Source organism: Danio aesculapii, chromosome 15 (assembly GCF_903798145.1).
Source record: "Danio aesculapii chromosome 15, fDanAes4.1, whole genome shotgun sequence".
NCBI lineage: Eukaryota > Metazoa > Chordata > Actinopteri > Cypriniformes > Danionidae > Danio > Danio aesculapii.
This window is the reverse complement of record NC_079449.1, coordinates 46,711,625-46,724,357: the sequence shown is the minus strand read 5'-3', so window position 1 is coordinate 46,724,357 and position 12,733 is coordinate 46,711,625. Positions and strand designations below refer to the sequence as shown.

The window sequence follows — 12,733 nt, the reverse complement described above, 5'->3', positions numbered from 1 at the left end:
CGGGTGCTGTGGTTTCCCCCACAGTCCGAAGACATGCGCTATAGGTGAATTGAATCAACTAAATTGGCCGTAGTGTATGAGTGTGAATGTGTGTGTATGCATGTTTCCCAGTATTGGGTTGCAGCTGGAAGAGCATCCGCTGTGTAAAACATATGCTGGAATAGTTGGTGATTCATTCCGTTGTGGTGACCCCTGATATAAATGGACTAAGCTGAAGGAGAATGAATGAATAGGCTGAATGGATGGCATGGCTTATATACTGTAGGTTGGCCATGGCTGGTTGTTTCTCAGACCAATTTGCACCCAGCACCGCCACTCACCTGTCCTGCCTCATTCCACTTAATTTGACCATTTCTCATGTGAACGAAGTTAGCATGACAGTAGCACTGATTTTCCCCTCTGCCTGTCTTCCCGCTGGCAGCTGTGCCACACTGAGTTTTGACTGCGACTGATGGCAGAGGTTATTGAGGATGAAAACCGCCCTGCTTGCTCTGCTCACCAATGGCGTCTACGTTTCGTCACATTTTGTCGCACGAGGGCAGCTGTCATGTACCTGACATTAAAAAGATGGATGGCGGGACCCTTTTCTGCAGTTCTTCCAGCTCCACTGCGTTGCTTCTGCTCGTGTGCCGTCTTTCCACGTGACCAATCAGAGGGCACCGTCATGGCAGCTGGAAAAACTCTCCTCGTCTGTTTCTCGACCCCTGTGCATTGACCCCGCGCAAGTCCTTCTCCCTGCTGTCATGTTTGTTTACCCTAACAATGGCGCCTCAAGCAGCCTTCAAATGCGTGACATTTCCCATCTCACGAACTTTGAGTGCTGCCTTTTATTCTTGTGGATGACAGTTGTGCCTGTGCATCAAGCACTAAAAGAGTAATCCACATAAATATGAGACTCGTCATCTTTTACTTGAGCCTCATGCGCATGGATCTGGGTCACCGTTGTTGTTAAAGGGGAAATGAAGCACTCAGTCAAGTTTACATTATTTTGTACATTGGATTCCAGTTTAATGGAAATATATTAAACCAACTCGATTTATGTAAGCGTTTTGAAGAAAACGACATGTTTTACTATAGATTTTAAACCTAGGGCTGACGTCACGGGGTTGGTTCCGTTCCTCGTGACTCGATGTCCGCTCGTGGCAGTCTTTCAACTGGGTGTGCCTGGAAAGCGTGAGCACATCGCGCCAGGTGCACACCGTGTACACGTCACTAAAATTTGAACGCAAGAAAAGAAATAATGAACTTACACGCATAAAAGATGCGATATGTGAGCGGCCCTTAGTTGATAGCCTCAGCCATACAGTGCATCTGTAAAGTATTCATAGCGCTTCACATTTTATTTACATTATTTTGTACGTTGGATTCCAGTTTAATGAAAATATATTAAACCAACTCGATTTATGTAAGCGTTTTGAAGAAAACGACATGTTTTACTATAGATTTTAAACCTAGGGCTGACGTCACGGGGTTGGTTCCGTTCCTCGTGACTCGATGTCCGCTCGTGGCAGTCTTTCAACTGGGTGTGCCTGGAAAGCGTGAGCACATCGCGCCAGGTGCACACCGTGTACACGTCACTAAAATTTGAACGCAAGAAAAGAAATAATGAACTTTCACACATAAAAGATGCGATATGTGAGCGGCCCTTAGTTGATAGCCTCAGCCATACAGTGCATCTGTAAAGTATTCATAGCGCTTCACATTTTATTTACATTATTTTGTACATTGGATTCCAGTTTAATGAAAATATATTAAACCAACTCGATTTATGTAAGCGTTTTGAAGAAAACGGCATGTTTTACTATAGATTTTAAACCTAGGGCTGACGTCACGGGGTTGGTTCCGTTCCTCGTGACTCAATGTCCGCTCGTGGCAGTCTTTCATCTGGGTGTGCCTGGAAAGCGTGAGCACATCGCGCCACGTGCACACCGTGTACACGTCACTAAAATTTGAACGCAAGAAAAGAAATAATGAACTTTCACACATAAAAGATGCGATATGTGAGCGGCCCTTAGTTGATAGCCTCAGCCATACAGTGCATCTGTAAAGTATTCATAGCGCTTCACATTTTATTTACATTATTTTGTACATTGGATTCCAGTTTAATGAAAATATATTAAACCAACTCGATTTATGTAAGCGTTTTGAAGAAAACGGCATGTTTTACTATAGATTTTAAACCTAGGGCTGACGTCACGGGGTTGGTTCCGTTCCTCGTGACTCAATGTCCGCTCGTGGCAGTCTTTCATCTGGGTGTGCCTGGAAAGCGTGAGCACATCGCGCCACGTGCACACCGTGTACACGTCACTAAAATTTGAACGCAAGAAAAGAAATAATGAACTTTCACGCATGAAAGATGCGATATGTGAGTGGCCCTTAGTTGATAGCCTCAGCCATGCAGTGCATCTGTAAAGTATTCATAGCGCTTCACATTTTTTTATGTTACAGCCTTATTCCAAAATGGATTAAATTAATTTATTTTCTTAAATTCTACACACAATACTTCATAATGACAATGTAAAAAAGTTTTTTTTACTTTGTTGATGCACCTTTGGCAGCAATTACAGCCTCAAGTCTTTTTGAACATGATGCCACAAGCAAGGTCTTTGGGAATTTTTGCTCATTCCTCTTTGCGGTACCTCTCAAGCTCTCAGGGTGGATGGGAAGCGACGATGTGCAGTCATTTCAACACAATCTCACGGCAATTCGTAACTTTTTGATTTAGTGGCTAATTCGTACGAATTCGTACGATCTAATTCGTACAGTTTAATACGATTTGCTCATCCCCCAATGACGGTTGGGTTTAGGGGTGGGGTTAGGTGCCACGCCTCCTTTTTAAAATCGTACAATTTCGTACGACTGAATTAGCCACTAAACTGACAAAACGTAAAATACTTACGTTTTCTCGTGAGATCAGGCTGGTCATTTTCAGATCTCTCTAGAGATGTTCAGTAGGATTTAGGTCTGGGCTCTGGCTGGGCCACTCAAGGACATTCACCGAGCTGTTGTGAAGCCACTCCACTGATATTTTGGCGGTGTGCTTTGGGTCATTGTCCTGCTGGAAGATGAACCGTCGCCCCAGTCTGAGGTCAAGAGCACTCTGAAGCAGGTCTTCATTCAGGATGTCTCTGTACATCGCTGCATTCATCTTTCCCTCTATCCTGATTAGTCTTCCAGTTCCTGCTGCTGATAAACCTCCCCACAGCATGATGCTGCCACCACCATGCTTCACTGTAGAGATGTTATTAGCCTGGCATTCACCCCAAAGACGTTTTTTTTTGTTTGTTTTTTATTTGGAGATATTGTAAGAACGTGTCTAGAGCAAATATGTAAAACTGGTGCAATTGTTGGTTAAAGTGTCAAAAATATGTGTTTTCTACAGCCCACTGAAGTCAACTCATCTGAGTGAGGCAAACTCACAATGATGCTCTGTGCGCTTCTTTGGTGGGGATCTTGTCAGTCCAAAAAATGATGGGTTCCACTAAACCTGCTTTGCATTGAAGGCACATTTATATTCAGTTCCTCTTTTAAGACTTTCATCAAATGTCATCATTACGCGAGATAATTCAAATGCAGTGTCTGTTTTTATGTTGCAGAAAATGGCACTTTTAACTCCAGCAGTGAAGCAGAGAGGAAGACACAGTCATACTACCTTTCCTGTCTTAATGAACAGCGAATAGAAGACCTCGGAGCCCATCCACTCATGGATTTAATTACAAAGGTGAGTTTTTCTACAGTGCCCTCCTACGGTGTGGAGTGTTTTCCACATCATGTCACTTTTTAAGATAAATTTAAGCCTTCTTTAAGACAAAAATGATGTTAAGTTTTATTAACTGCATCAAATGTATGTTTAGTTAATGCAGATAATAATACAAATACCGAGTTTTTAATAATAGATTAACTTAAGAAAATGGATCATTTAAAATTGCCATATTTAATGTATAAAATGGAAATCAAGAAAGAAGAACTTTACATGAGATCAGGATGATGCTGATTTTAGAAAAATGTCCTAATTTTACGTCATTATAGATTATTATTATTATTATTATTATTATTATTATTATTAATTCCCAATACAGGGTTGCGACTGGAAGGGCATCCGCTGTGTAAAACATATAACGGAGTAGTTGGCGGTTCATTCCACTGTGGTGTCGAGTGATCAGAGTGACCCACACCGCTTCCTTTGCACGTTGTCGTGCATTTATACTTCCGCATGCTGTTTGTGTTCCAAAACACTAGCTGGCAGTAGGTTTTGATGTTCCTCTGTGTCGAGTTTCTTCTCTGGTGTTTCGTTTTTTCTGAAGGCTACCTTAATGTACAAGTAGCTAAAACTTGCTCATTCAGAGGCGTACAACAACTTTAATCATAAGATAAACGCAAAACAAAACTTTCCACCTGGAGCTCCTTCACAGAACTTGTAAACACTCACTACAACGGGTTCGCGCGACTCTCGGTCCCACCAACACTCATCAGCGCTACCAAAGCGACTAATCGCAAAGCTTGCGCTACGCATTGCCATCAACCACGGTGTGGGGTCTGCGGAGCATATGCGAGCACTAGACGCAAAAGTATAAATATGAAAATAATTGATATATGAATATTATTATGGCGCAGTAGGTAGTGCTGTCGCCTCACAGCAAGAAGGTCGCTGGTTCAAGCCTCGGCTGGGTCAGTTGGCGTTTCTGTGTGGAGTTTGCATGTTCTCCCCGCGTTCGTGTGGGTTTCCTCCTGGTGCACCGGTTTCCCCCACAATTCCAAAGACATGTGGTACAGGTGAATTGGGTAAGCTAAATTGTCCGTAATGCATGTGTGTCAATGAGTGTGAATGGATGTTTCCCAGTGATGGGTTGCGGCTGGAAGGGCATCCGCCACGTAAAAACGTTTTCGTTCCGCTGTGGCGACCCCAGATTAATAAAGGGACTAAGCCGAAAAAAAAATGAATGAATAAATGAATAAATATTATTATTATTATTATTTATTTTTTTATTTATTATCTTTCCCAGCACTGGGTTGCAGCTAGAAGTTGGTTGCATCCGCTGCGTAAAACATATGCCAGAATAGTTGTCAGTTCATTCTGCTGTGGTGACCTCTGAAATGGAGACTAAGGAAAATGAAAGATGAATAAATAAAAATTATTATTATTATTTATTTTTTGGCTTGTAGCTGGAAAGGCATCTGCTGCGTAAAACCTATGCTGGAACAGTTGTCGGTTCACTCTGCTGTAGCTGTCACGAGATGGGGAGTCACAAAACACAAAAATCCAAGTGCAGCAATTTATTTTGACAAAAACAAGGGTTCTTAATCTAGCACAGGAACTACAAACAAGACACAAAAATCTAGAACTGAGACCAGACAAAAGAACTAACCAAAAAATCCCAAAATAGGCGACTACAAAAACAGGGTAGGAATGTTAACAAAAACCAACAAGAATCCAAGATTAAGCAAATACAAAACTAGAAAACCAAACAAACATACCAGGCATGAGGTGCTAACAAAATCCTAAGGCAACTAAAACACAAGACAAAAGGGTTTATAAAGACAGGGCTAAATTAACAAACAAGAAACAGCTGAAACAGAATACAATCAGAAGTGCAAAGGATTGTAGGAAATGAAGTTAAACTACAAAACAACCTAGTGCCCTCAAGTGTCCAAAAGAGGGCACTGCAACATGTGACAGTAGCAACCCAGATAAATAAGGAAAATACTAAAGGAAAATGAATGAATGAATAATAATAATCTATAATGACATATAATTATTATTATTCATTTTTTCAAAAACGACTTCATCATCCTAATCTTGCGTAAAGTTCATAATAATAATTTTACGTCATTATAGATTATTGTAATAAGAGACAATTCAACCAATCTCACTAGAAAATATAATAAATGTGTTAAATTTTGGCACACAAGTGGCTAATTTGTACGAATTGGGATTGTGTTTGACGGTTAGGATAGTAGGTTGAGTTTTTAAATCAGAATATGGTCACCAAAATATAGATTTGATCATGAAGGAATTAAAACAAACATTTAAAAGACTTACAATAAGACAGCAGAAGTTGGTGTCAGCTATTCATTTGTAGTCATTCTGCGTATGTTAATAAGTAACACTCACAAAAAAGAAAACACCAATTTTGCAGAATGACCTTTGGTTTAATTTGATGCCTGATTAATTTTTTTTGATTGCTTTTCTGCGCATCCCTTAAAAATCCGAGTCCTTTATATGAACCGAGCAAGACAACTCGTATCAAATGGCTACGATGCTATCAATTCCTCTAGGTTTAAAATCAGCGAGCCTTGAAATGATGTAGACATCCTTCAGCGAAAGACGTTTTGCACTTCTATCTCTCTGAATCAGCCATTTTGAAGAAGAAAGCTGCGATTCTGAAGCTCAGCGCAGACCTGGAAGATTACTCAGTGTTGCAGACACAAAGCAGGCATGTCAAACAGCACTTCATCTTCCTAATTTACAGTCGTCCCCACACGCAGCTGCCTTCTGGAAGCTTTAAAAAAAAATACGACTGGAAAGAAAAATCTACCCTGACTCTGATGAGCAGCCTTTTGAAGGCAACTTTAGCAATGCTATATCTTTCACTGGTGTCTTTCGCTCAATCTGCCGCTCGCTCTGTCATCTCGGGATCACAGTGATTGAGCGGATAGAGAGCTGAGAATAGGTTGATTCTCAGAGGTGAGACAGATTTAATTGGCTTTGATATTAAGAGTCAGGCCGAATCCATCAGAGCCATGCGGTTTTTAAACTTTTCATAATTCTGTTGCTTTGATCTACACATTTTAATATCAACGTGAATTGGCGCCCTCGGCTTATTTCACCTGCGAAACAGACTGTTAAACAGGAAAACTGATGTGAGTTTTAGCTTAGGCTTTCGATATCAGACTGCAGTCATTTATGGAGATGATTTTGTTTACATCAGTACTACAGTGCGGGAAATAAGTATTGAACACGTCAGGTTTTTTTCTGGGAATATTATTTCTAATGAAGCTGTTGACATGGAATTAAACCAGATTTTTGGTAAAAACCCAAAAATACAAACAAAAATAGCTGTGTGTGATAACAATGGAATGACACAAGGAGGAACGCTTGAATTACTGAAATGTAATCAATATATAAAAGTTTTTTTGGTGATGGCAGCTTAAAGACACCTCTCATGTGAAGAATGAAGTGTTATGCATTGCTTAATACTTATCAAGTATTTATCATTTGCATATTTATATTTGTTTTAATAAAAAAACAAGTTTAGATTTGTCCACCTGTTGGGTTTTGAAGATGTATTGTATGCATCACCATATGGGGCCTGAGAATAGGACGTGTGTTTGAAAAATTTTCATTATTCATTATTATTGTTTGTTTATTAGTTTGCTGAAAATTAGAACTGAATTTAGAAATAGTTTTGAAACAAATCTTTGCGCTTAACGAACGAAATACAATATGTGGGCTAATGGATGTCTTCGGTGGAGTCCATCCACCACCCTTACTCCATGAAAGTAAAGAGTATAAGTAAAGTAAAGAGAAAGTAAAGAGGCCGAATGGAGGAGGCTCGTTCTGTAGATGGTCTTTATCCTCGTGCGGATGGTCTTTAATTGTTTTCTTGCTAGTGAACCATTCAGTTTTTCCATTTACAATAATTAGCTTTGCATTCATACATTTGACAGACGCCTTTATTAAAAAATAAATCATGCGCAATAAGGAAAGGCGCCAAATAAATAAACAACTCAGTCATGCACTATACAAATTATTTAGCTTATTGTTCATTTTACTTAAGTAAAATGAGCTTAAACAACACCATGTTTTGGGGTGGACAACTTAATTGTTTTATGTTCAATCCACTAAAATTTGTTAAGTTAACTTAATGGATTTGTGTTGGGACAACATGAATAAATTGTGTGAAAACCTGCTATTTTTCACAGTGTGAAGCTGATGTTTTTCTTTGTGTGTTTGTGTGTAGATCGGAGGCTGGAACATCACAGAGTCCTGGGACAAAGAGAATTTTCTTGATGTTTTAAAGATCATTTCTGGACCGTACAGAGCTCAGCCCTTCTTCACCGTCAGCGTCAGCGTAGACCCCAAAAACTCCAACAGCAACGTCATTCAGGTACATTTACTCAACTTATCCAATTGTTAACATATTTTATGGGTCTGTATTTGCCATAGACCTGCACAATATATCGTTTCAGCATTAATAACATTATGTGCACATCTGCAATAGTCACATGATCTCAAGATACACAATATTGAGTCTGAAGTTTAGTTGCCCAGGAGCTACAGAGCTACAAGTTGTTTGTAGAGTCACTGTTAAGTTTAACCATAATAGAGTGAAGGTTTATTATTTGCATGTGCTTTTAAGGCATGTGACTGAGCATTTCAAGAGAGTTTAGAATATTTGAGCACACAAAAAAAATGATGTTTGGAGGTATAACAAAGATTTATTGTATTTAATTTGTTGCAGACCTCACTCTGGAGATCTTTAAAATGAATAGAAAACAGAGAGAAACAGAGAGTTGGTCTTCAGCTGTGCTGTCCTCTTTGTTGACTTTAATCACACATGGCATTAAAAGCCATGACATCTCAGATACCACATGTATAGATAGATGTATAATATATATATATATATATATACAAATATGTGTCAAATACAGGATCATAAATCAATAACAGTATCACATGCTAACATCAGATTATCCTTTAAAACTCAATTAACAAACCCACTTCTTTACAAATAGCAGACATGACTTAACACAGATAATTTACACACATAACTGCAGTTACTATTTTATCTCATAAAATTATAGCATTTCATCTATATTGTAGTACTTTACTAACCTTTAAAAGGAATAAAAAACAGAGAGAAACAGAGAGTTGGTCTTCAGCTGTGCTGTCCTCTTTGTTGACTGAAGATGCGCTGTGGTTGTCATGGCAACACTTTCTCTCAACTGCCAGCAGTTTAAAAAATGCTTTGTGTTCTTCTTAAAGAGACAGTGTTAATACTGTAATAAATAACAGATCTAGTTTTAATTTAATCTTCTTGTCACCTAAAACTCATTTGGGTCACAAATTATTTATACAGAATTTATACCATTTATGAAAAAAAAAAAGGTTTTCTTTTATTTAGAATTTTTGTCTTGTTTCTTGACCAAATATCTACATTTCAACCCTACTGAAAAAACCAGCTTAAACCAGCCTAGGCTGGTTGGTTGGTTTTAGCTGGTTTTCAGCCATTTCCAGCCTGGTCTTAGCTGGTCAGGCTGGAAAATGACCAGCTAAATCCAGCTAAAACCAGCCTGACCAGCCTAGCCAGGGGGCCCAGCCAAAACCAGCTATGTCCAGCTTAAACCAGGCTGGTCAAGCTGGTTTTAGCTGGATTTAGCTGGTCATTTTCCAGCCTGACCAGCTAAGACCAGGCTGGAAATGGCTGAAAACCAGCCTGGAAATGGCCAAAACCCCTCTAAAACCAGGCTGGTCAACCAGCTAAAACCAGCCAACCAGCCAAAGCTGGTTTAAGCTGGATTTTTCAGCAGGGAAAGTGAAAACAAGATTATTTTACTTACTACATTGGCAGATAATTTGCTTATTTTAAGGAAAAAACTATTCATTTGGACTATTTTTGATTATTTTTACTTGATCTTAGAATTTTTTTTCATATTTAGACTAGAAACAAGACAAAGCAAAGAAAAATAAGCATTTTTTTGCGTCGTGATTATTTAATTTCTGTACCTGAATTCTGTTAGACTCCCTAGAAAACTTTTATATCGCAATATTTATCGCAGAAAAATCAAATATAGTAATATCAGATTTATATCGTGCAGCCCTCATTCTATATTTGAAGTCAACATTATAAAATGTAATTATTTTACAAATATTCCCCAAGTGTTGTTTAATGGGAGAGAAGATTATTTTCAACACTTTCAAATACATAATAGTTTTACTAACTAATTTCTACACTGTAAAATAAAATGTACTGCTTTCAAATGTTTAGTTGAGTCAAATAAAATGTTCTAGTCATCTCAACTTACAGTAGTCAAACTGACTAAAAATATGAAGTTAAACTCATTAACTTATTAAAATAAGTTAAAGTAACTTCTAGCATTTGTTGTCATGACTTTTTGTGTAATATCTAATGTCTTTTTTTGCCATGAAGACAGTTCATGATATTTTTGGATATATTATTTGGATATTTGGATATATTATGGCTAAACGGTGGCACAGTGGGTAGCACGTTCACCTCACTACAAGAAGGTTGCTGGTTTGAGCCTCGGCTGGGTCAGTTGGCATATCTGTGTGGAGTTTACATGTTCTCCCTGTGTTGGCGTGGGTTTCCTCCGGGTGCTCCGGTTCCCCCACAGTCCAAAGACATGTGGGATAGGTGAATTGGATACACTAATTTGTCTGTAGTGGATGCGTGTAAATGAGTGTGTATGGATGTTTCCCAGTGATGGGTTGCAGCTGGAAGGGTATCCGCCGCAAAAAAACATATGTTGGATAAATAGGTGGTCCATTCCGCTGTGAAAATGAATAAATGACTAGCTTCGATATGAAAATTCACTTGCTTTGTTATTTTAAATTGACAGCACTTGGGAAATATTTGGTAAAAGAATACAAAAAATTCACATGAGGGCTAAGCATGTTGGCTTCGACTGTGTGTTTACCTCATCTGTGTTTGTTTGCTCAGCTGTGTAAACTTTCTGTTTCCCCAGGTCGACCAATCAGGACTCTTCCTCCCGTCCCGAGATTATTACCTCAATAAGACTAACGAGAAGGTAGGATTCAACAGATTTCAGTTAACCTGACTTGATTTTGTTTGAAGAAAGATAAATAATCATTATTATACGTCAGTATAGATTGTAATAAGGGACAATTCACTCGATCTCCCAAGAAAATATAATCTATTTACTTGGCAAATGAGTGGCTAGTTTGCAGTGTTGGGCAAGCTACTTGAAATATGTATTGAGCTATAAGCTATTAGCCACTCTACTTAAAATGTAGCTTAACTACACTAAAAGCTACACCCTGGGAAATGTAGCAAGCTAAGCTAAAAGCCACATGGCAAAAGTAGTTTAGCTACATCTAAGCTATTTTTACAATTGTCATTTTTAATTCAAAGAAACTTAAATCCAAATCAATCATCTCTTAATGATCAATAAAACTGTCAATGAAACACGAGGCAGAATAGTTCAGTTCAGTTATTTACTGTAAATAATATGCTGTACTAAACAGAAACACATTATAGTGTATATAATAGCTAAAACATCCAATAAAACCAGGTGTTACACATTTAAAATACTATAGTCATTTATAGTAGAGGGAAATATTTTGGAATAAGCATTATTGTGTGTATACTTGTAGCGACGCTACTGCCCAACACTGCTAATTTGTATGAATTGGGATTGTGTTTGATAGTTAGTCAGTTAGATAGTAGGGTAAGTTTTTACATCAGAATATGGTCTCCAAAATATAGATTTCCTTATGAAAGAAAACATTTTAAAGACCTATAATAAGACAGCAGGGGTGGCACAGGGGCTCAGTGGTTAGCACTGTCACCTTACAGCAAGAAGGTTGCTGGTTTGAGTCCTAGCTGGGCCAGTTGGCATTACTGTTTGGAGTTTGCATGTTCTCCCTGTTTGGTGTGGTGCTCCGGTTTCCCCCACAATCCAAAAGACAAGTGCTGTAGGTCAACTGAATAAACTAAATTGGCTGTAGTGTATGAGTGCGTGTGTGCGCGCGTGTGTGTGTGAATGTGAGAGTGTATGGGTGTTTCCCAATACTGGGTTGTGGCTGGAAGGGCATCCGCTGTTTAAAACATTTCCTAGATAAGTAGGCGGTTTATTCCGCTGTGGTGACCCCTAATAAATAAGGGACTAAGCTGAAGGAAAATGAATGAATAACGTTCATTTATTAATGTTCACTCATCTTCAGTCATGATCAGTCCCACACAGGGCCGGCGCGTCCATAGAGGCGACCTAGGCCGCGACACCTCCCTCACCACCCGCGTCCTCAGCAGTTATATCCGCGCCTAGGGCAGCAGAATAGAGAGGGCGGCGTCCGCGACACCTCCCTCACCACCTGCGTCCTCAGTTATATCCGCGACGGGTCCCTTTCGTTTTCACTTTCGGGTTAAGGGCGGCGTGAACGTCCTTTACCTAGAGCGGCAGTTTAGCTTGCTCCGGCCCTGGTCCCACACACCCCCGCAATACGCTAGTGTTTGAAGGGAAAGGCACGTTCACGTTTTACCAGATCCGTCACTTCATATTTGGTATTGTTTTGTGTCGACATCGATACGAACAGGCAAAGGATCCGGACAAACGACAAATCATTTAAAGACTTTTAGTCAAATCGTTTATTAAAGCTGTGTTACACACTGAATGGAAGGTCATTTTCAAAAACTCTTTAAAAGCAACAAGTTGACTTTACTTAAAAATAAGTTCGTAAACCAGTTATAACCTGGAATTGTTAAGCTGAGTAAACAGTATGAGTGTTTCCTAGTGCTGGGTTGCGGTTGGAAGGGCATCCGCTGCATAAAACCTATGCTGGAATAGTTGCCGGTTCATTGCGCTGTGGCAACCCTTGATAAATAAGTGACTAAGCCAAAGGAAAATGAATTAATAATCACTTTTTAGTGTAGTGTGCGGACCCTCATCGTAAACTGTGTTCACATTTCCAAAAAAACATGGCTATCCCTTTCAGTCTCATTGCAGCTCTATAGTCCTGCAGCTGATCTATGCT

General features: G+C 39.2%; 1 protein-coding gene across 2 annotated transcripts in view; it reads left to right on the top strand.

Moving 5' to 3' along the window:
* The window catches only part of ece2b (endothelin converting enzyme 2b), a 127,552-nt gene that overhangs the window by 87,001 nt on the left and 27,818 nt on the right, over positions 1-12,733 (top strand). For both annotated transcript variants that reach the window (XM_056473169.1, XM_056473171.1), the window contains 3 exons: positions 3,597-3,721; positions 7,962-8,108; positions 10,708-10,770. In XM_056473169.1, the coding sequence (XP_056329144.1) occupies positions 3,597-3,721; positions 7,962-8,108; positions 10,708-10,770 (335 nt within the window). The remainder of the gene's footprint in view (positions 1-3,596; positions 3,722-7,961; positions 8,109-10,707; positions 10,771-12,733) is intronic.